The sequence below is a fragment of the Scomber scombrus genome, chromosome 6, assembly GCF_963691925.1.
Source record: "Scomber scombrus chromosome 6, fScoSco1.1, whole genome shotgun sequence".
Taxonomy (NCBI): domain Eukaryota; kingdom Metazoa; phylum Chordata; class Actinopteri; order Scombriformes; family Scombridae; genus Scomber; species Scomber scombrus.
The window spans coordinates 26,231,954-26,257,370 of NC_084975.1; the positions used below are offsets into that span (position 1 = coordinate 26,231,954).

General features: G+C 39.8%; 1 protein-coding gene across 1 annotated transcript in view; it reads left to right on the forward strand.

The window, feature by feature from the left end:
* Positions 1-25,417, forward strand: part of si:dkey-246g23.2 (solute carrier family 66 member 2) — a 62,181-nt gene that overhangs the window by 28,092 nt on the left and 8,672 nt on the right. The window contains exon 4 of the mRNA XM_062420267.1: positions 10,902-11,118. Coding sequence (XP_062276251.1) covers positions 10,902-11,118 — 217 coding nt within the window. The remainder of the gene's footprint in view (positions 1-10,901; positions 11,119-25,417) is intronic.

Here is a 25,417-nt window from a genome sequence, read left to right on the forward strand (position 1 = left end):
TTAAGTGCATTCATTGGAGCTTTTTAAATTGTATAAGGAGGAATCATTTACCTGTAATTTGGCTTTCCCCCACTAGGGGTCCTGGAACTGCTTAGATATAAGCCCTGTCAGGTTTTCTGATTTCTTTAAAATATCTGATGAGCCTTTAGGGGCAAGTGAGGGAATGTAATGCAGTGATCCTTAACAAAACTGATTGATTTTGTAGTCTGAATGTGTTCCGAAATGATTCAGAATGTGAGTTATCTTATTGGCACAGCTGACAGGATCTGTGATATAGAGTAACACGTCATTTCCATACAAAGAAACCTGATGCTCCATATTTCCCTACGTATAACTTACAGATGTGTTTAGGTTTTCAGTATTACAGATAAAGGTTCAATTAACTAATGCAAACAACCATGGTGACAGCGGACAGCCTTGGTGGATTGTGCGTGACATTGGGAAGTATGTTGAGTGCTGACTGTTTCTGTGAACTCGGGCTTGAGGAGATGAATAAATAAGGTAGACCCAGGAAATGATATACTTACCAAACCCAGATTTTTCCAGTAATTTAATGAAATACCACCATTGAACCCCCAAAGACCTTTTCAGTATCTAGTGAAAATACTACTTTGGGCTTTGTGGTTGTAGATGGAGCGGACGCTGTATATTTGAGAATAGATGTCCTCCCCTGATGAAGCCTGTGGTCTTCAGAAATTGTTAAAGGGAGACATATTTCTAATGGTCTCGCCAAGACTTTTGCCAGTATTATAACATCAGCATGTGTGAAATAAGTCTCTAGGAGCTGCATTCTGCAAGATTCTTGTCTTTTCTTTTTAAAGAATGACAGAGAGATTGAGGCTTCAATTAACGTTTTTGGCAGAGTCGCTGTGGATAGGGAATTATTAAACATATCCAGCAGTAATAGAGCTAGATGCTTTGAGAATTTTTTATGGAGCTCTGAAGTGAACTCATCTGGCCTTGGTGTTTTGCTGTTCATTTCCCTGATACTATCATATATTTCTTCCTGGATTATAAGGCTGCTCAAAGTTTGTCTTTGTCTGCTTGTCAACCATTGGTATTTATACATTACTTACAAATGTATCCATGTTTGAGTCTTTTGGGGGTTCTTCTCTGTGGAGGGAAGATGAGAAGTAGTGGTACAGATTTAGAGTAGGATTTATTATGTATTGCCAAATGCTAATCAATATCAGATATTTTATCAATTCTGTGTTGTCTATTGTGGTGAATAGAGTGTGAGATCATTTTACCTTTTAGGAAAAAAAAGCTTTCAGGGTTTTTCAAATTAATGATGAATTGATTTCTTCTGAGCATATACATTTCTCAGTTGCTTCTATTATTGAAATGCAGAATGCTTCATCTGACATTAATGATGTATTACATCTCAAGTGTGAATTTGCAGCTGGTGGAGAATCTTATCTATGGTCAAGTAATGAAAGGGAATGGTTGGATATGGCTATTGCTTTTTTTTTTAAACAACAGGAGCTAAAACTGGATTTAGTAAAATGCTCAAAACTTCTGGAAACAGCATGCTGAAACAGGTAGATTATTAGCCTCAAATAGATTCTTATAGATGTTTATTCTGGCATTATGTTTGCTAAAATGATGGTGACATTCTTATGTAAACAGACACACATGTAAACACAATGGGAAATATCGAGATCAGCAAACATGATTAAGTTCAAATCTACATATCATATGATAATTAAATATATGGACATGATAATGTTAATAATTACATTATCATACGGTAAGTTGATAATGTAATTATAATGACAAGCTTACACTTGACCCTGTGTCAACCTAGTATTGTGCTAAGCCTAACGTGCTAATGTCATTATTTATTGAACCTTCTAGCTTATAGCACATTCTTGATGATGCCTTTTAGGAAACCTCTATTTAAAGGACAACAATGCCTCCCCATTAGACATTCAAACAAGCAACTGTAATCTATTGACTTGTGAATGTATTACTGGGATGTTTCCACATGAATGACTTTTGTAATACACAAACTATTATGCAAATGAATCCGCAGGCCGTCCCTGGGAATAGATATGCATTAGAAGATGCAGACAGGCTTCTTTTTTTTTGTTGCCGTGGATGTGACCAAACAGAGCTTAGAGAGACCACTGCATTGCTGTCATAAACCGTAGAACAATGTGGCCCTCTCTTACAGCTTCATTTATTTTGTTAATTCACTGCGCACAAAAGATAAATATAAGGAATGTACTCGTGACAAATTGGGCAGTGAAGCAACAAATCCAAAACTGGATTAAATATGTAAGCCGAAATGCAACGGAAACCAATTAAAACTCAAATACATAATGCAGGGTACATCCCATTGCAATATGCCCCATTCCCCTGTGGTACAAGACACACACTGCTGCTGGAAATTAAAAAATAATTATTGAAGTGGACATTTTGATTCCCCTGTGTGTGTGTGTGTGTGTGTGTGTGTGTGTGTGTGTGTGTGTGTGTGTGTGTGTGTGTGTGTGTGTGTGTGTGTGTGTGTGTGTTAGTGAAGGCATTGTTGTACATTAGTGTGTGTGTGTGTGTGTGTGTGTGTGTGTATGCTGTCAAGATGAGATGAGAAATTTGTCAGCAAAATGCACCAAAAAAAAAAAAAAGGATCCGGCTGAATAAATACACAGTGGCTGAAAGTATTATCTTAATCCTTTTTTTCTCAGTGACTGACGTAAACTGCATTGTAGCAACATTGTAACAACTGCAATGTCACTTTTTTTTCACTGCTTCTCTCGGTCTTGCACATTCTCAGTGATTTCATTGTTAACTTTTGGGGGTAAATTAAGCTGATAATTAGCTTGTTAAGGCTTTTCTTTGTTAGTTTGACTCTGCCTAATGATGTTTACTCTGAGCTTCTTTTTTTTTTTAGGTAGCTGAAGAGGCCAATTAAGTCTTGACATGTTCCTTTTTGTGTGCGCGATTGAAGGGATACAATAGCGGTGGACTGAACCCCAGCCGGTGAACATGACTCAGAAGTGTACAGCCATGCAGGTGGGGAATTCGGGTAGAAATAGCACTCCTCGTTACCACAAATAACCCCTGTAACGCATGGTTGGACCTGAGCCAAACCGCTCTCCTGCACAGCGCCGTAGCTTGTTCAGGTCTGACTTTGTGCAACATCCCCCTCTAAATATTCCTCTCCACAGGGAAGCATCTAAACAGTATTAGCAGGAGGGAGGCGGAGTGAAATGGAGCGGATGATGCAGAGGGGGTGGGCGATATTTTAAAAAATTCTGTTGCATGCCTGGGATTATAAGGAGATAGTTGATTCTCGTCATCAGTGTTTCTTTTTTAGAGTTTGTGTTGACTTGTCACTGAGTGGATTATTCAGTTCTCTCGCTCATAGCTGAGTTTCATGAATACTTAATGACTAAAATTGGATGTTTTGTAGATTTTGTGATTAGTAGTCTTGGCAAAGTTTCTGAGAAATTGGGGGGAAAGATGTGGAAATTCTCAGCCAGCAGCATCGTTCATTTCTGTATTAATTAAACCAAATGTTTTACTAGGAAAGGCAGTTTTCTAATTAAGCTCCACTACTCCCAAATTAATATCAACCAGTATAATGGAGTAAGTCCAAATGAAAAGGCAATTGAGTGTGTGTCGGTGTGTATTACACAAACTTAACACATGGACATAAATTAAAGGAGCTTTTATATTGAAAGAGTTAACAGAATGAAGGAAACACAGAACAGAGTGCAGTGAACCCTTTCTTGTCTTCACCTGTTCTGTCAGGGAACCAAGTTAAGTTTCTGCTGCCTCCCACAGCATAGAAAGAAGTGCCCCCCCCTCCTCTTTTACTTTTCAGTCTGTCAGAGAGAGAGAGAGTTTAGAACGGTTCAGTGGCTTCCTGTCTGCCCAAATGATTCCAGAGCTTCTGTGGTGTTCCTGTTAAAACTCGACAAGAGGGTATTAGAGAGTGTTTCTGGTGCGTCTGTCTTGGCGATCCTCTGCGGAGCTTGTACGCTGCTCTTGACCAGATCAGATTAGGATACGGATGAAAAGTCCCTTACGTTGTCAGCCAGATTTACGAACAAACTGTAGAATAGGCTTTTTGCCCGTTTTACATAGCTGTAGCAAAATGATCTGACAAGTTTTTGTCGTATAAGAACATATCTGCACCTTAGAGCAGTCAGTGAGCTGAGCACTGAATGGACAGCCTGTAAGAGATGTCAAACAGCAACTTTCACACATCTTAAAATACACTGGGCGAACTCAGAGACAGTACTGACAGTGCTGAGTCAACATATCTTAAAGCTCTCTAGCTGTCAGGTTCTATCCTTGTCTCTGTCTCAGACTCTTTACTCTCCATACTGCTCTCTCTGCTCGGCCTGATGGGAAATGCCTTGAGTTTAGCCTCCATATATCTACTTGAGTGCCTCTAGGCCACTGTCCTTCTTCTTCTAACTCACGCATTGTGCTCCCTCCATCCCCCCTTTCACCCGTAATCTTCTTCTATTCTCCTCCTCTTCGTGGCATGCATTGTTCAAGTCTAAAAGCATTAACCTGTATTCATATTCTACACCCTCAATTTTGACCTATTTGTCCTATTTTACCTAAGACATGAAAATATAACATAGCAATAATGATGTAAATGTATTTTATGTAAAGTGAAAATGACAAGAACTTTATGGAACTGTGGGGTTTATTGTATAAACCCCACGGCTGTGGCTCAGGAGGTAGAGCGGTCGTCCTCCAATTGCAAGATTGGCAGTTCGATTCCTGGCTCCTCCAGTCCACATGTCGATGGGACACTTAACCCCAAATTGCTCCCGTTGCTACGGTGTGTGAATGAGATGGAGGGTTAGGGTTAGGGTCAGAATGGTTAGCTTCCCCCTGATGTGCAGGTTGGCACCCTGCGTGGTAGCCCCTACCATCAGTGTATGAATGTGTGTGAAAGGGTGAATGAGATGTAGTGTAAAAGCGCTTTGAGTGATCATAACGACTAGAAAAGCGCTATATACGTAAGTACAGTCCATTTACATCATAAAAAGAGATCTAATCTATTAACTATTCATTTAACTAAAAGCCATGTCAGTAGATACGGGTCAGATTTGACCTGGAACAGGACAAGTTCACACAAAAATGTGTAGCACCTTTACAAAAGTGTGTGTTTGTGCATTTTGGGCAGCTTAAGGAAAAGTCATCAAATTTCAGAATAAAAGACATTTGGGTTTTTTTTAGAAGCTGTCACATGTCAAAACGGGTCCAATTTGACCCAAACAGCATGTAAGGGTTAAAACAGACAACACTGCACCTGGTATACAGCTTACTGAGACTCACACCTGAGCAGGTACACACACACACACACACCCACACACAAATCGATTGACATACCTTCCCAGAGAGACTTCATACACACATATTGACATCCTCGGGGGCCGCAGCCCTCACCTCCTTTTAGTAATTGAATTGTTTGATGTTGAATGGGCTTTGGAGTAAACAAAGAGTCCGTGTGAAGAAAGAGCGCCTCGTCTCCTCCCGGCCGCTCGGGAGTCTGCGTGATCTTTGAAGTACAGCCCTCGCCTCGACACGCACCAGACAAGACGACGGTTTTGGACAGGGGATGGCCACCTGGCTGAGGTGACAGGATAGCAGCCATTAAGGCGGTGTGTGTATGTAGGGGTGGTGGTGGGGGGGTGAAGTCAGGGAATGAAAGGAAGCTAGTGATGATGCATGAAGAGAGAGGAGGACAAAAGGAAAGAGATGACTCTATGAATCATGCATAGCTTTCTCTATTCATTATACTCTTCCAGGCAATTTGATTATGCAGGTAAACATACCAGGCGGTATAAGTGAGAGATGAAATGAGAGAGGAGGAGGATGGGGGGTGGGGGGGTGGGGTGTAGGACAGGGATAAGAGGAGGAGAAGCGTGCGGCTCTGAATATATGAGAATGGATCGGATTGCTTGGTAAGAGGACCACAGAAGAGTGTTTTTGGTGCACATTTGTGTGTTTGCTGATGATAAGCAGGAGAGTTGGAGGAGAGGTAAGCTGAATTAAGAATGGAGAGATGAAGATGTGAAAAGCTTTATTGCTTTATTCACTGAAAGTTTACAGTAGTTTTGAAATACCTCTACTCCCATTGTTGCTGCTGTCAGCATGTTTATACTTTACCACCTTGGCCTCATTCAAAAGGAAATGAAAGGGCTTTTTATGTTGCTGATAAAAGGCAGCCTCTAAGCCACTCCTGGCTCTCCTGTCTCCCTCTGCCAGCTGCTAGTGGCTGCAGTGACTCAGGTTTGGAGTTGTGTATGGTATAAAGGTCAAGCAGAACTTGTGAATAAGAGCTGAGGTATACGCCAGGCCGCATGTCTGCAGCTCTTCGCCGTCCATCAGCGTCATCGTTTGCGAGGACAGACATAAATCACTCCCCTAGAATCAGGATCGGTCGTGTAGTATGTGTGCGAGGGCTGAGAAGCACACGTGTCAGCTGTGGGCGATGTGTGTCTTTTTGTGGCTCTCGGTAATAAAGCCATTAATAATGTTCGGCCACAAACATGCCATCATGCACCGGCTGCAAGATGTCTCACTCTGTCTGTCAAAGGATGCACCAGCTAATGCAGCCCGCTGGAGTGTAATGAGAAACATCCCAGCTTTTGTGTGTGAGTGTGTGTGTGTGTGAATTTGAATAGATGCTTAATATGGTGTGCCCATGTGTGTGTACAGTATGATAGATGATTTAAATGAATTAACATAATTTCAGACAGAGAAGCACTTCAAACACTCCTCTTTCAGTGCTGAGAGGATTTGGGACTGACCACACTAAAAGCTGAGCTTGAATACTGCTGCGACACATCCCATCACTCATTGGCAGCTCATTGACAGGATAATCTCGTCAAAAGCAAAAATAATCCAAACCGTCTCTATCTTTTTCAGAACCAATACAAACATGACAACATGGTAACCATCATAATTACCATACCTGAAAATAAAAGTTAATTTATGACATGGAAACAGTCTTATCTCAAGGTCCACTAAAAACCCTAATATGTGACATTTTTTGTCATATTACCATACCTGTGAGTACCTTTATCCATTACCATTGACCACAGTCATAACCTAACATCTTATCTGTGAGTAGACGCACAGTAAGAGTGTGTGATTAACAGTAACTGTTTTTTGTTTGCTCATCACAGCTTTCCACCATCAACAGTGCAGTTTAAGGATTGCTTGTTTCTGTTTGAAGGGATTAAGGTATTAATACCTTTGAAGGTATTCATTTGAGCAATTAAACGTTTATCAATACCTGGCTTTCTTTTTAATGGCTGTCAAAAATTTCCACTGATTTATTTTAAATCTATAAATGGATGAATTATTTTAACCCTGTTGCACGGTGCAGTTCATAATCCTTATCCTTAACTAAAAGTGATTAGTACTGAAACAATCAGTTGCTTAAAGGGGAAATACTATGCTCATTTCCAGCTCTGCATTTGTATTGTGGGACTCCTCTAGAGCAGCTTTGCATGATTCAGAGTTCATAAGAACTCCTTATTTATCATACTGTATATGGGCCCATTATGTAGCCCCTTAGTTCAGCTTATGTCTCTTAACAGGCAGTTTTAGCTCCTGTCTCTTTTATTTTACTTTGCAGTGCTGTGTAAAGGAGTCATGGATGGTGCAACTACCCCCAAAAGAATGGAAGAACACCAAACTGAGTAGTGAACGTGTGCACTGTGCTGATGGCTGATGTCAGCTTGGGCTCAGAATAGGAAAACAAACTGCTAGAGGCCAAGTGTTAAGAGCAGTCTGAAGCTGGTATGAACCTCCAATATTGTAATATTATATTTATTAGGGATGGGTATGATCAACCGATGATCAATAATTGATCGTCTAGAATTTTGTCGATCACATGAAATTGTAATCGATTAAACGCTGGTATCAAATAGAAGTTGTGTTGTGTTGTGTGAGTCTTGAAGCAATGCAATGAATTTCACTATGTGGCAGCAATGAGACGTCTTACCAACGGGGGGTGCTTAGCTACCTACCAGCTGCAGTACATATCAATTGTACACATGAAGAGGTCAAGGTGTAGTTTGGCGTGGGACCATTTTGAACTAATAAATGACAGAGTTCGTTGTAAACAACCACCTTGGCTAGGTTCCCCAGGCTAGCCTAGATAGTGCTACAATGCCTCTGCATCCTGGCTACGTTGGTCCCCTCAGAGCAGCTGTTTTCAGCTGCTGGACTGAGGCTCTAGTTAAATAAGCATTATTGTGAAGTAACACTATCTCTCTCACTCACTCTCCCTCTTTCTCTCTCTCTCGGCTGGGTGCATTTTGGAGTCGTTTAAAGTTACATTTTGGCAAAAACTTTCAGTCCTGAGTAATATTCTGTTTTTTGATTAAGTTTTTGTTAGATTTGATAGTTTTTTGTAATTATTTCTAAAACTGTGTTTAAAACACCGTAACGATTGATATGTGAAGACGTTTTGGCTAGGAGCCTCGGGCTAAGCTGCTTTTACAAGTGCTGCATATCTTTTTTGTTGCAGTTAAACAGTTTAACTTTAACTGTCTTGTCTAAGAGGATTGTTGGACTAGAGGTTATTGGAATAAAGGTTTAATTGAGGGAAAACAAACTGTTTTTTGTATTTTCATGTCATTTTTAAGATTAAAAAAAAAAAATGTTTAATCAATAATTGATTGTTCATTCTCCTAATGATCGATCAAGGAAATGTCTTTAAATGCACATCCCTAATATTCGTATATATATCTGAAAATAAGTAAAGGCATAATAGGTCCCCTTTAATATGAATTGACCATTTTGACTGAAGTAATTTTTCTCCAAAATACCAATTGTGTTCTGATTAACAGCTTCTAAACATGAAGATGCAGCTTTTCTCTATTTTATCTCTGTTTTTAAATGAAAAAGACAGTTGCATTTGTAATTGGGGTGTTGGTTAGACAAGAAAAAGTAGTTTAAAATGGTCACAGGACCTGGGAAATAGAGGCATTTTTCTGACTTTTTAAAGAGCATTTACATAAAGGATGCAGCATTTTGTGGCATTTTGTTGATTAAGCTGCTCTTCTGACTAAATAATCGATAGATGAATCAATGAAAAAAAAGTGTTGCAGTCTTAAAACTGCCACACTTGTAATGATTTTCTCATCATCATTTCTCTCATGTCACTGTGCTGCTTTCTCATTAGTCTACACAGTGTGAAAGGTAACTGCCAGGTGCTTCACTGTATGCAGTGTCACACTTGAGTCCCCACACTAACTAATGTGCTCTTATTTAGCCATCAATCCCTGTTAGCTGATGTCAGCTGGTTTTCCACAGCTTCACGGTCATACATAACCAATGAGAGATCGTTGATCATCTCACATTACGCTCCATTGAGGAGATGCTTGATGCTGATGGGAATGTAGATGTAGTAGGCCTAATGTTTCCTCTCATAAGCTTTTCTTAGCAATCCCTAAACCAGCGTCCAATACTGTGATCTCCTTCTGAAGCCAATAGAAGAAATGTTGTATGTTGTTTCTTTTTTTTTGTAGCTATGTTGCTGTGTTGTTTTTACAGGGCTTGGATGATATGCTGCCACTTCCTGCGATTTCTTGCAAAATAAAAGCTGTTTATGTCTAATTAAAAGTTTTAAAATGCTGAATTACAGCGTACAAAGTGTACTTCTTAAATCTCATCTCATCTATTTAATTTTTCTGTTTCTTTTGTCTTTTTAATCTCTTTTTTAACCTAGTTTTAGTCCAACTTTTATTAAACTTTTCCTTTTCTTTTGTCTTTTTAATGTTTTAAAGTTTTTTTACTCTAATAAACCTTTTCTCTTATTCTGTTATTTTACTTATTTATTTAATGATTTTATCTATTTCATTATTTAATTTTTACTTATTTTGTATATATTTTCTAAACATTTTTTATCATTCTTATTTTCTTATGCGTGCATCGGTCTCAGTTTTTGTCTTTTAATTTGTTTTGCTTTGTTTTTTATTCCTTTTCTTTATGTTGTCACTTGATCTGTCTTATTATCAGCTCATCAATCAACTATAAAAGCACTTTAAACTACACTAACCTGTATGAAAGGTGCTATATAAATTGAAAAGTTGAATTGATTGATTGATTCTTACATCATATCCTCAGCCCAGTATAGCCTGCGCTACATGTGTTGTAAAAGTGCAACTCCGGAAAATGTCAGTACCTTCTTTTCTGGATATTGTCTGATGTTCATATGTGAAAAGGCTGCAGAGAATAAACAGCTCTGGACAGTGGTGGTCTTTGTATTTATCAGTGAATTTCAAAAGCCACACACACACATGATAAATAGAGTTTTGTCAGTGGAAAGATAGCTTTAAGCCCAGGATAATAAACTTTCTAGATGTTTAGCCTGGCCTCACCAAAGGCCAGGTTATTTCAAAGTAATAGAAATGTAAAAGCTTTGGAGTATCTCATTTATCTTTGTTCCATCCACTTATGCATGTGCACAGTATTGATTTAAGAGTGCTGTCTTTGCAGAATTTCTAAGCATCCTCTAATGAAACTCTCTTATTCCTGCCCTTTCCTCCGCCATCCTTTCCCGCAATATCACTCTTCCACTTTCAATCTCCGCCTGCCACTATTGCTCTTCTGTTGCCATGTGTACATACTGTAACAACGCTCTCACACTTCAGCACTACACACACACACACACACACACACACAGACACACTTCCTCATTCTTATTCTGCTTCTTTGTTTGATCATGTCTTCACGCTCATATCTGTTTTCTTTCCTTTAAATCCTCCCACATTTTTTCACAATCTACACATCCCCCCCTCCTGTTTCTTCACTTCTTATATAACTCCTTATAACTTAGTCTGACTAAAAACAATACTAATGAGAACTTAGAGTGCAAATTAAACTGTTTCTCTTCTTCTCTCCCCTTTAACTAGACTTGGACATTCGCTACTTCTGGAAGTGGAGCGCGTTCGAGGACTACCTGCTCTTCTGTTTCGGCTTCACCGTGCTGAGCGCGGTGGTCACCCTGCTGCTGCTGGACTCGGCTGTGTTCGTGGAGACGCTGGGCTCCCTGGCGGTGATGTTCGAGGCCATGCTGGGCCTCCCGCAGCTACTGCAAAACTTCCAAAACCGCTCCACCAAAGGCATGAGGTACATCACGTTCTGAGGTCACCGCTCACTCACACACATCATACAGTGGCACACTCCCCCAAGACGTCAGCACTGCTTACTCTCCCGCCCACCGTCTGCTCTAATTAACCTCAGTGTCCAGGGAGTGCAAGTCATTTATACTCCTGTGAACTAAATATGCTAATAAGTTCATTTATAATCATTAAAAAAAATCAGTGAGTCAAGGTTTGGATAAACTAACCCTAACCCTAACCCTAACTGACAAATGACACATTTGCGCTGTGGTTTTCATCTATGTGTATTCAGAGCCTGAAGACAGCAGCTTATCACACAGCCAGCTCCCAGACTGAGCTTGGGACTGAAGCTCCCGCTGCATTTTGCGAGTGAAAGAGAGTTTAGAGGCACAGTCCAACAGGAGGATTTCTGTGAGATCGCTAAGCTCAGAAAATAAATTAAAAGCGGCGATCTAGATTATAAAAGCTTTATTTTGGACACAGTTCAACACCACCTACGAAAAACTTGTCACGCCATAACTAAAAAATGTTACTCGTACGTATTCATATATAAGGTGGCGATAAACTCCAGATGAAGTGATATAATAAGACGCGCATAATATACACAACAGATGGTGAGAGAAAGAGAGACGTTAAGTTGCATCGGTCTGTAGAAATTGACAGTTCATAATACATTTTGATGCACACAAAACAATCCATTATTAGATAATCAGATAATGTGTTCAATCATAATAGTTAAGCCTATGTTTAATTTATGTTTCTTTTCCCCACTACAACCTTCCTTGTGGCTTTTCTAAATCTCCTCTGCTCTATGTTTACACTTGGTCTCCAGAGGTGGAGAATTTTTCCCCCGCAAAGCTAATTTTCTTTTTTTCTGTCAACCTCCTCTATTATTTGAGTCGAACTCCATTAAATGCATCCGCAGTGAGGAGAGAAGTATACCTCAGTGTGAATGTTTAATAAATCCAACACGTATTTGGTGCAGAAAGTCTTAGATATGCACCTGGAAAACACAAATTGTATGCCGAGGTCAGGCTACACAAACTGAGCCCAATTTTGAGACGATTTTGTCATCGCTGACAAATTTGGAGTGACAGGCGGGGTTGTGAATATTGAAAATGACGGAGTAGTGTAGTGTGATATAATCACAGAACAATCGTTCCCTAACCCTAACCCTAACCCTGACAAAATCTAGTAGTCATTTTTTGTATTTTCCTGTATGGTTTCTCCTACAATGTGTTCCTTGATGTTGACTGATAACAGAGCACTCATTGACATCCTGTACTGTATGTAAACACTGACACAGTAATCTGAAGCTGTCTAGCAGCCCTCTGGCCAAGCAGAGCCACATTTAGTGTCTCGGACAGTGGGGAGAGCAGCAGCTCATCTCCGCCTCCTCCACTGGGTGATTCAGGCACGTTTTCTTGCCTGAAGGGTTAAAGGATAGACAGCACATTCTGTCCTTTTCATGACACCCAGGAGTATAAAACAAAAATACAGTAGTAGTCTGATCCCAGCAGGAGTGAGAGCCCTGAACAGTCATCTAACAGTAATATATGTGTCTCATTGACAAGTATAAATGAATTGTTACAAATGAACCACGGCCCACTGATTTAGCTTTTTAAAAAATAGATTCATCTTGCATACACAGCTCTTTCCTTTCATAAAAAGTAGAGGAAAATGCAGATAATCCTGTAAAATAAGAACCCATCTGCCGTCTTCTTTCAAATTATAATCATATCAAATCACTTAAAGTCTGTGTAAAGTCAATTCATTGATTTACTTCTAAACATATTATACATGTTCGAAAATGGTTACAGAAAACATGTGAAAAGGCTGATAACTATGCAGTACTGAATTGTGGAGATAGAGCCTTAAACTGTTTCTCACCCTCTAATTTTTCCTGATTTTCTGAGCCTGCAAAAAAGGGCTACTCCGTGACGCAGTGGGGTACCCGCGTGACCATCCCTCCTTTACTATATAAGACAGACAGTCCGCTCTCCTCAGTGGTTAACCTGCCTCGTGGCGAGTTATTGTTAATATCTAACACTACTACTACTACAGTCTACAGTTAGCCAGTTAGCTGAGCTAGCCGACGAGCTAGCAGCTGAGCTAGCGGCAGAAAGCTAACAACCCACTTTTCTGTGGTATGTCAAACTCAGAACACATATTTATTCTTACTTTACACGGACTTTAAAGGAATCAACAGATCCCCTCCGGGAAACATTCTTTAAAGTCAGATGACATGCCAAATTGAAATGTTTAGGCAGTTTTCACGTTAAACTCAAGGTCACCTTAAATGGAGAAAGTGTGAAGAGGGTGAAAAGGGGGTGCAAAAGCCTTAGCTTGTGTTTTGATAGTTTTTTTCTTTTAAGGGTATGTCAGAGAGTGTAAAGATCAATGTGTAGACTGATTAACCTCTCAGGTAGAGGACTGTGAGATCAATTACACCCCTAATGGCACAGAACCTCATACTAATTATAATCATTAGTTCCTCATTATGTCTTTTGTCTGTCATCAGTGTAAAAATCATGCATAGTGTCTGTGTGTGTATGCGTGTTTGTATGTAGCGTATCTAGTGTAGTTAGATACTCTGCCGATCAATCTTTGAAAAAAAACAAAGACCGAATGAGACAAACCAAAATATTTTCCTTTTTCTCTCTTGGATACAGACGCCATCATTGGTGTTCAGTAGATATTCAGGAAGTATAGAAGTCTGATGCAAGTTTACATGCACACCAGGGGAATATGATGAGTTGAAGTCTATAATTAGCACCTTGTATACTCTCCTTTGACTTGGGACTGGTGTTGTTTATCATATTTTGAATGTAATGAATCATGAAATGTTTTTTTTACATAAATTCACAATGACAGATGTATATATTTTTTGTGCTGTAACCATGCCCTTATGAATGGCGGAAGGCTGTGAAGTCAATTTGACATAGTGGCCAAACTGTGTAATTGCAACTTCTGGGTCCATCATGTGATGCACATTGGCTCAAAAAGCATGTTTTCCTATTCACAGTAATTGGAGGAAAATACAGCTGTAAAACACTGTCACAACCACTGCAAAATGACTCATTTTAATATCAGAATGATTTGGCCGAGTAATATTTGGAAAATTTAAAAGAGCCGCATTATTATTTTATCCCCATTCAAATTAGTGAAAGTATACCTACCCAGCCATAGGAGTTTTAAGACTTGCTGGAGAAGGACTGTAGTTCTCATGCTCTATGGGCCCGGCAGACTTCTTTGACCTCATGCACCACTGAGCAACTTTCATAGGAATGAATGGGCACAATTTTTGAATGCAGTCTCCAGTTCTCCTGAATAAATGCATGACTGCAACTAGTAATTAGGTCCCGAGCAGTAAACAGTGCAAAAGCCCTATTGAATCGCTAGGAATTATTTTTTCTATTCTTCTTCTTCTTCTTTTTCTTCTTCTTCTTCAAACACATTTTTGACAGCCTAAACGTGCGTAAACGTTGGTATTTTATAGTTCACAGAAAAGAGCCTCTCAAAATAGCTCTACTGCGCCCCCCTAGGCGACCGTTTTGGTGTCAAAAGGACTTCCGTCTCTATACAAGTCAATGGAGAATTCACCAACTTCTCACTTGATTTCTAACCTCAGTAAACATTTTCAAAATGTGTTTATGGTCTCAATCGCTAGTTTAAAGCCTTCTTCAATGTACTGTAGTATGATGTTCATTTGTGAAATGTTGGCCTCCCTGGTTTTATATTTGACAATAAAGCAGGGTATGCATTAGGGCGTGGCTACGTCGTGATTGACAGGTTGATTGGTTCACAGGTTCAGGAGCGCGGACAGATAGACTGCAGGAAATAGCCGTGAATTTATAGTTAGTTATAGTTAGTCGTAACAGCTAACTTGGTTAGCATCACCAGGTTGCCGGTGTTGACTATGGTAGATCCAGCCCTCGCAACCTTCCCTGCTCCGTCCTCTTGCTCCTCCTCATGCCCATATAAGTGGAATCCGTGTTTTTATTTTTCCCGGCATGCACCTGAAATCTTCAAGATGGCGCTGCTCAGATCCCAAACTATTGGCCTCCGAGCAGCAGTCCACAAACCAATGGGTGACGTCACGGATGTTGCGTCCATTTTTTATATACAGTCCATAGTTAAGACACACAAAAAGTATCTTGGACCCATACCCTAACTCCAACGGGAAGTCAGCCATTTTCATTAGAATTTTTGATTTTGGCGCCATTTTTGCGATTTCCACACCTCGCACATTAACAAACTCCTCCTAGAGATTTCATCCTACCGACTTCAAATTGATTCAGTGGCATCCTAAGACTTTAGAAATGAAAAGTTATCAAAATCTTTCGCCTCCCTTATACCTGATGGGCGCTGCATTGTGCCGGATGTCACTGTTTTGGGACGGGCGGGGGGGCGAGGGCCCATTCATCGCTGCTTGCAGCTTTAATTAAAAACCCTATTGGATCTTTCATTTTATTATGGGTTAATATGTCGATTATTTTCTCAATTATTGAGGAAATAGTAAAACGTGCAGTGAGATGTCATTAAATTGCTTGTATTGTCCAACTAATAGTGGAAAATCTAAAAATATTAGCTTTACTTTAACATAAGACAAAGAAAACTTGCAATTCTCACAATTGAGAAAATGGAACTTGAAAATGATTGACGTTGTTGCTTGAAGAAGAATAAACCATGTTAGTGAATTTGTGGTTTTGGTTGAGGTTCTACATAGGCAGTACTCTGTGGTGCTTCGAGCTAAATGCACTGTGACAATGTTAAGGTGCTGATGTTTAGCAGGTATAATGGTTTCCTAGTACAGCTGAGGAAATGCCATTGCATGGGAAGGGCATTACAATTCATCTTGAGAAGAATGTGACTGTCTGTGAGTTAATGTCAATCCATGACCTAGTTCAGTGAGTATTCAGTCAATTATTTTACTGCCAATCAACTAATAGATTAATGTACTAATAGTATCAACTCCAATGTTGTTGAAATAAAAAGACTTGGCTGTGTTGAATAGACTAAGACTTTTCTCTCAGTGTTTTTCTGTCCCTGTTCACTGCACTGTATGTTTTTATTTTTTATTTTTTGCAAATTCCCCAAAGCAGAAGCATACAATAGAAATAGCATACACTTTGAGACATAAATAAAAAGAGACGGTGAAAAGGACCTTGATTCATGATGGTGCTATGCATGCTTTTCCCATGAGAGAGTCTTTTTCACTGCAGACACGTGACAGAGATGTTATCTACTCTATATATTCTCCACATACTGCAGTCTGAACTGTATGTCTTCAAGTTCCCCTCCATCTCTCTACCCCTCTGTTTTTATATTTTACAAAGAAACATACAGAGGCGAAAAAATCACATTAAGTCTGCACATTCTCTACCTCATTTCAAACGTATATCCATAAACACACATTTACCTTTCAGTTTGGAAGTTTTCATATAAAGTAATTGTATAATTAAAGATGCCGCACTGCAGGTGATTTACTGAATGAATGGGAAGAGCTTCTTTTGTAGAGAATACGCCCCATTTCACATGAAGCGTCCTCAGGGTGTACATCTGCGCTCGCACTTGATGGAAGCACCCTTCCAGCTAAGAGTGAATATCACGCTATAGATTAAATACGCAGTAACAATACTTTATGTCCCTGAGATGACTGATGAATAAGTTCCAACTATCCATTTTCAAAACTCAGATCTATGGAAAAGTCCTTGCATAGTCAGTAATTTGGTAATATGATGATCAGCTGCCAAAAATCTTGAAAGCAGTTTACTCACTAATTATCAGGGGGAAAACATAGACAGATGACTGGATAGATAGTGTTTAGATCATTTATCCCAAATGTTTTCTGATACCTAACAAATAATGATTGTTCCCTCCTAAGCATTTTGTTTATCTAGGCGCTGCATTAGAATGACAGAAGCAAATAAACAGATGATTAGAAGTCTAAATAAATCTTCTACTTCAACTCTTCTGTGTGATGTCTGTGTGGGTGCTACATTTAAAAAGTTATTACAGTATTTATAAGCATTTATAATAATTTATTTATAATATAAGCAAAGTTTTATAATTGGGGAAGTTTATTTGTGCTGTTGAACCTAACTGCTGTGAAACAATCAGAAAATAACGATTTATTGATCTGATTCACCGACTTTCCTACTGTCAGCGCTCCCTCTCTTCATTCACTCTCTACCTGGCTCGACCACAGCTAACACAACACTGTCCTGTAGTCGCTACCTCTGTAGCCGCTTACTGACATAGCAACTCTGTCTGGACCTTTTATACAGAACAGCGAGTACAGTAGCAGCAGAACAGACTCTCTGAGAGCAGAGGAGAGCAGTGGGACCATTAATGACAGCAAACTGCAGCAGAGGCTAACGTTAGCTGCTGCTCTCCTCTCTATCTCAGCAGGGGTGGAGCTGAATCCCCTTGGTGCAGCAGACTAGACAGAGGTGGAGAGTTGCCGCAACTCAACTCAGTAATTTAACAATGTAATCTGCACAAAAGACGTCTCCAAATGACAAAAATATTGCCGTAAAGAGTGTGAATAAACTATATAGATACCAGAGATAATGTCTCATCCTGTATCACGTTTGAAAATATATCTATATATCTTAAAACCTTGATGTATCACCCAGCTCTACTTTACATTGCTCTATGTGAAAAGTGCCCTAAGATAACTTGTGTTATGATTCGCCACTATAGAAATAAAATTGAGCTGAATTGCTGAATGACACTTTCCAGAAAATACTATAATTCCGACAATACATACTCCATCTTTGGTATCGATCCCAACGGCCTAATTGCATTAACGACCCTGTTGGCTTGAAACAGCCCGCTCAGCAGTTCGGTCCCTGTGTGTATAACATGTTCCACATACTTTGACCTTCATCACGTGTACTTAAAGATTGTTCCGTGAAGCTCGAGCAAACTTTTTTCCAGATATGATGATGCAGCATGTGGTCTGCACTCCCTCTCATGTTATCCCATGTGAAGCAGTTGCTTGTTGTTGTTGTTCAGCCAGATTCCCATGAGTCCTATTACAGAGGCGTGATGGTGGCTGTATGGATCTGTTACATCAAGGATGGCTCACCTTTTCCAGGTCACCCAAATGATCGCCTTCAAACAGAGGCATGTTGTGGAAAAGCAAACAGTTATAGAGGGAGTCTCACACACACACACACACACACACACACACACACACACACACACACACACACACACACACACATACATACACAGGCACCTGCAGTCGCTCCCAGTGTAATTATGCTGCCTGGTCACTATTGACACCTTGTATTGGTGCATGTGTATGCACACTTTCACAGTCATAGCACTGCTCCTGGGAAATCGTGGTGGTAATGGAAAGATACAATTGCAGAGAAAGTGTGAGGAAAGGCAAAACTTGATGAGGCTTAGAAACAAACAGGTGTGTATGAGAGAATGTACAGTAGATTGTAGAGATGAGAGAATGTATATCAAAGAGCAGCCTTCATTTTCTGTCCCATTTCCTCTCTGGTGCTTTCACACCTGAGCTGTTTGGTGCAGTTAAGTTAAACTCCAGCTGGTTTTTGAACTATTTTATTTGGTTCCCTTAGGCTGGTGTAAAAGCTGTTTTTAGGGCAGAGCTCATTTACTCTAGTCTGGCCTGATCAGTTAAGGTGGTTTCTTCTCACACAGAAAAAATGTAAAGGAACTAAAATGCATCATGAGAGCGTCACTCCACTCATTGGTTAAGTGTGTCTGGGGCAGGAGCAAGAATGTAAACAGGAAGAAGGTTGTATGCACTTTATTTTGGTGGTCCAGGTCAATTCAGTCTCTGCTTAGCTACTAGCTACTGTTGTTTCACTCATCTGCATCCCAGCATGCAAAACACATCACGCTACAAAAGCCACCGCAAATGAACTATTCCATAATTTATTTGGGACCCGACAGAGACCACCACTTCAAAAGGTGCGTGTTTCGAGTATGATTACTGTGTGTTCAGATCTGCCTAAATAATATAACACCAAGAGTGGAAAAACTAGAGCCCAATTCAACCAGATGAAATAAGGAATGTTTGAAAAGCCACTTAAAGTAAATTACTCTCACATTTATATTTACTCAATCTGTGCTCTGATCATGACAATTGCCAAGGAAATAATCCCCTGGCCTAAACAATGTAGTATGCAAAATAATTTGGTAACCATGGTCACAGGTATGCACATTGATATATATACTGAGAAAGGGTTAAAACAGAGGTGTGCTGAACTCCATGTATTTTGGCGATTCCTCAGTAATAATTCCTCCTCCCCAGCTTTACTTATGGCATATGAAGGCCAGTTAGAGTCTCAACTATGAGGCAAGTACTAAATGTACTTTATTTGTGTGAGTGTGAAATTTGTGAATTTTGCACATTCAACCCCCCAGGTTATTTTCATGATAGCTTATTATATACTATAAAAAATGAGTATTGCACACTGTTCAATCAGAGCATTAAGCTGTTCAGTCATTCATTAAACACTGGCTTTATGGAGATGCCAGGTTTTCATCTGTCAGTGTTTGTCAACTGAGTGATGCTGTCACCCACTTGGCATTTGAAAGCACTCATTACTCAGGTGGAAGCCACAATTGAATGGTAAAGTTGCAATTTGTTTATATAAACAAGGTGTTTGTGTGTGAGTGTGTGTGAGTGATTGCTCGGTGCTCTCCGCTCGGCTGCCTGGGGAGGCCGCTTGTTTTTCCTCTTCCATCTCATTAAACTTTATCTATTTTGCCTTCTTTCCCAGCTCTGCACCAAAGCTGCCAACCTTCACAAAGTCACTCAGAGACAGTGGAGCGGACATGGATGGTGGCAGTCTTTCTGTCACACTGACATAAAAGTATGCAGTCAAATACAGTAATCCTATCCTTCTTAAGGGATACTTACCTGTTAGTTTTTTTCCTATAGACACTTCCTCTGCCTTTAATTTTCTCTGCTTCTCTCAGCTTACTGCTCTTTATTTACAAGAATGTCTACATATACTGAGTCCAGCAAAAAGAACAAAATACATATATACAGTATTGTTTCAAGTAAGTAAGTTTCAAGACTCTAACAAAGGGAATCCTTAAGAAACTCAACTTCCCATAGTCCTTGGTTATTTGCACCCTAGTGTGAACTCCACTCATGGAGCCATGCTGCCAGGAGCAACAGCAATTGCTCTTTTTCTTCAAAGCTCCTTCTCCTCTTCTCACGTTTGGCCAACTCACAGCAGACACACAGAACTCTCCTGAACCAGCAGTGACGCGACAGCCTGGTTACTATTCAGCAAGAGCAACACCCGTCCCATTTGTGTGTGCGTGTTTATGTATATGCAGCTCCCTCTCTTTATCACCATCTCTCTCCCACACCTTCACAGCTTGCAGCTTGTTACTCGTTCTCAATTCTGGGTGACACCCTTCAAGTGTTAATAGTGGTCCGATTACCATGTCCCCTCAATGGCATCCAAATGACGGTTTCACGTTTCGCTTGATGCGCCCATTAGCTTGAGGTCATGTCGGACAAAAGGCCAGTACCTTTACAGTCTGACCCTGGAGGATGTGGTTCAGACATTGTGATGACCTCTTAGCACTTTGTGACCTATGATTCAGAGTTGTTATTTTTTGGCAAAACAACCAGTGAAACAAAAGCTGGCTTATTTCCTCTTGGCTGACAGTGCTGTTAGGTGCGATACAGAAAGATGCTCCAAGAATTTTGCTTCTGAGCTATAAGAAAAAAAAGCTATTTTTTTCACATTTTATAGACTCGATAGAAAAAGCATGAGTTGGATGATTTGATCATTAGTTGTAGCAGTATTTATCAACATATCAACTGTGATATTTATATGTGGCAGTTCATGAATGTAAACCTTGAACAAGGCTGAGTGTTTTTGACATATTCCTGTGCAAGTAAATGCAGCCAAGTCTTCACAGCAGCTAGGAGGAGGACGTGTGATATACAAGTTTAGAGGTTTAGTCATTTGAATACAGTTTGGCAATATCACTGCATTTTCTCTATAAACCTATTTGTTAGGGTGTAGTGAATGTGATGGCAGTCACTCTCACTGTTAAATCAGAGTCTTGTCTGTCCTGTGAAAGAGACAAGACAGGAGATAGTCTTGTGAGACTGTCCAATTTTCTTTTTATTATACATGGCAGTGATTTGGGGTGTTTTTGATGTATAAATTTGTCATTCCTATTCCTCAAGTGAACATAAAAAGTACAAAATGGCATCATGAAAATTATTCATACATTTGGAGCCGTATTTGTACAAATTATCCATGCTGCACTTGCTTGTTTAATTACGACAAGTTTTTCTTGAATGTTTTATTAGTTTGAATGAGTTAAAATCCCTCTTGAGATTTGTGCAGATTTGACTTAGTTTCCGGATAACATCTCCAAATGAACAAAGAAAGAACAAGCCACTGATCAAGCACAGCTGCAGATTTATGCCGTGATAAGATATATGAAATACTGCATAAAAGATACAATATAAGGACATTAGTTTTACCTCCAGCTGATTCCCCCCCTAAGAGCTGCACAATGGCGTCCTCAAACTGCCTCAACTGGCAATTCCAACCAATTGAAGGTTGTTTATGGAGTTTGCTGTTTCCACCACCAATTTATCATGTGTATCCCTGATATCTAACAAACAATTTTTGAAGTACTGCAATGTTTACATCCATGCCACATATTGGCAGTTTTCTTTTTTTCGGTGCCTTTGCTACATTTCTTAGCTCACTACTGCCATCAATTCAAACTAACGTTGCTGTGTGTTCTCATGTGTGTGCATGAGAACAAACTTGTAAGACTTGTAAAACATTGCTCCATAGCACTTTTAGTGGCCAAATGGTGCCTTTTGAAGTGATGACTGCACTCCAGTGTTACGAGATAGAAAGCTTCAATTCATTCAATGCTTATACTTTCATTGTGGAGTCCTATCCAGCATACATTTATTATTGACTTTGTTTGCACTATATTTACCCAAAAAGCTACTTCCTCACCTCCTGATGCAGCTTAGTAATGTGAGACAACTATAGAAGCAACACAGCATTTAAATCTATAAAGAAAAGACAAAAAATAAGGGCAATGTAATTAAGTGAAATTTCAAGGCTATGTTGTACCTGCAGCTTGGGACAGAGTGACATTAAACCCAAATCACACTGTGAGTAGACATATGCCAAAACAGCCGTTATTTTCTATGTAAAAACCCTATGATGGTGCAAGCAGCATTTTTCCAGATTCGTCCTCGCTCCTCTGCCGTGACCGCTTTTCTTCAGGTAATAGCACATCCACTTTTGTGATCTGTTAGCTGTTACAATGGGAAAGGAAAAAACAGTTGTTTTTTTTTAGGAGAAAAAAAATTGCCCACCTCTTCAGGAGAAGAATAGAGTGTAATAACACACCAACACACAACAGCACTGCAGATTCATTGTATATTATTCTTGTGGTCTGGCAGGGTTAGCTGTGGAGTTGAGGCAAAACAAGACAGAGAAAATATATCAACCAAAAATGTACTTCAGTTTTCGATACATATTTTTGTAGGAAAGAATCAGATGCTCCTTTTCTCCTGCAGATGTTTTTTTAATTAGTTTTTTGTAACATTACATCCAGATTTCTAATCATTTTATATAATATAAAATAAATGCACAGGAAATAAATCTAGACAACATGAACTTTTGACTGAGCTCCTTCACAGCATGCAAAGATATGTGTACCACAATGTGTAGACAACAGCATTTTATCGCTTGTAACTGGAACAATATAATAATTAAACACCTTTAAATGTATAAATGAAGAGAGAGCCTGATGTTACAGTTACTACACAAAGCTTTTAACTGGTTATAAAAAAACACTCTCATGATTCCTCTACATGACCTACATAAGCAAACGAGACCATCAGCGAGAAGATTGGCTATTTCTGTCTAGTTCAATTCTAAATGCCCGGCCACCAGGTCAGATTCAAAGAGAACATGTTAACCGTATATGTAGCACTGTAGCGTGAAGTTACTAGGACGAGAGGAGGACATTTCTTATTTGATAACATTAAAAGTAAAGTCAGACTTTTTTAAAAGATGAGTGACAAAGAGCTGAGAGCAGTTGCGGTCGAGCGAGCTAGAGAGTCAATGAAGATAGATGCAGCGGTGTAGTGAGAATGAAGGAAATGCCTAGGCAAGCCAGATCAAGATCTTTACCACATAGGGGCAGTGGTGCTCATGGGAAATGTAGTTGTCATTCCAGGAAAACTCTACCACTGTCCAGAGGGGCTGCTAAAATCAATGCAAACGAAAGCTCTTTTCATTTTATTTTTGGTCTCATTTTAGGTGTTTTTGTTGAAGAAAAAAAGGCAATGGCAAATAGAGACATAAGGTTACTGATGTAATAAATATGCTGAAATAGTCATCACCAATCGGCCATCTCATCTATTCTGGTTTGTTTACATTCTCCAAAAAAGAATCTAAAATATCCTCGGGCAAACTGTGTGTGATACTCCTTCTTCTGCTCGCCTCCCCTCTGCCTCATTTTGTGAAGCAGAATCCATCTTTTTCTGGCAGGTTGGGAACTTTTCGGGGTGTTTGCCTGCTCGCGATCGATCATGATGCATAATTCATAGTTAGTGGGTTAAGAGCAGCCTCGGCTTCTCTCTCGCTGGGCCCTTTGATTTTCGTCTCTCTATCTGCCCCCCCTCAGGGAGAGCTACAGCCTTGCTGTTAAATCACCTCTCACGCACCCTCGTGTGTAGGCGCACGCATATGCACACACATACAGATGCTCAAAAGGGCATGCGTGGACACACACATCACGCCAATGCAAACATGCATGGTTGTACTGAAAAAGACTAGATTGAAGCTATTTGAAGCTTATGGCTAAACATCAGCTCCTGCTGTTCTAGTGTTCCTCTTTCCACAAGCTCTGTATTAGGTGTATCAAGCAATTACGAGGACTGTTTAACCCCCCTCTGGAGACTCTTTAAGTCTCACATATAAAGTATAATTCCCTACTTAAAGCCCAAAGCCTGCACTGGGTTTACTTTGTGATCAGCTGCCTGTTTGCCTCTACAGCACAGTTGGACAGTGGACTCTTTTTTGGTCACAATGAGGTTCTTGGTCCTCAGGTTCTTGAAATTCACCACCAAATATTGATAAATCTGCCTTACCCACAAGCCACTAATTACAGACTCAGTGGTAATGTTCAAGCAATAAACCAATGTGGCAAGTCTCTCTCAGCCTCAAATTGACTTGACTTGACTTGACTTGACAATTCTCATTGTTCTGTTAAAGTAGCAGGACAGCAGGTGTTGTAGAATACACCATCACCTTCACACTTGTACTCTGGACTGTGGCAACATGATAGGAGACTGCTCTGTGCTTGCAGGAAGCTACTTTTTAAGTTGGCTCTTCCCTCATTTCTTCATCCCAAAATCCATCCATCCATCCATTGGTCCATTGGGCTGTAGACAACGTGAAAGGCAGGAAATGGAGGCTAGGACAAGAAGATGATGTGATAACAGTTGACAGGGGTAGATGCAGAGGAGGGAAGTAAAGCTAAGGAAGAAGATTTATATGCATGTTAAAGGAGGAAAAGAAGTTGTGGGGAGGGGAGTGGTGTAGGAATGAAAATAATAAGATAGACAGATTGGTATGAAGATAAACAGGCTCACGACCAGAGTATGGAGTATGAAGTTAGGAGTATAACTGTCAATGCAGCAATGCAATGTACAGTTTAGGCTATTTGTCTCAAATAATAAATGCCACTATTCCTCAATAACCAAGCCAAGTTCCCATGTCTTACTCTCCACCTGCTGGTTAAAGTGAAGGAGGTTAGCACAAAGTTCCCCCTGTGCTTCTCAACTACTACTTCAAACTAAAAATTACACTCAAATTTCTTGATTGACCCACAAGTTTTGAAATACAATACAATTATTGATTGAATACAAATAAGTGAACAAATTAAACGTAATTTGTAACCAGATAATGGTATGTTTGCACAATAAATGAATTGCCAGGGTATTTGAACTTCAAAACTTTCTGTCTGATTAATAATTCTTTAATCACTATTGCTGATTTACCAATCCAGAGCAACAGCCACCTGGCCAATCTTAGTCCAGTATTTCTTTTTGCAGCTCTGGTTTGGTCCCCACCATCTCATTGAGGGAGTAACCACTTCAGCTGCTAACTGCCCCACTATGTTTGCCAACTAGTTTGCTAACTTGGTCTGTCTACCATTTAGTGCTATACAATAGGGCTAGGCAATAAATCAATATTATATGGATATTGTTATATTTTAAAGACATCGTCCTAGATTCT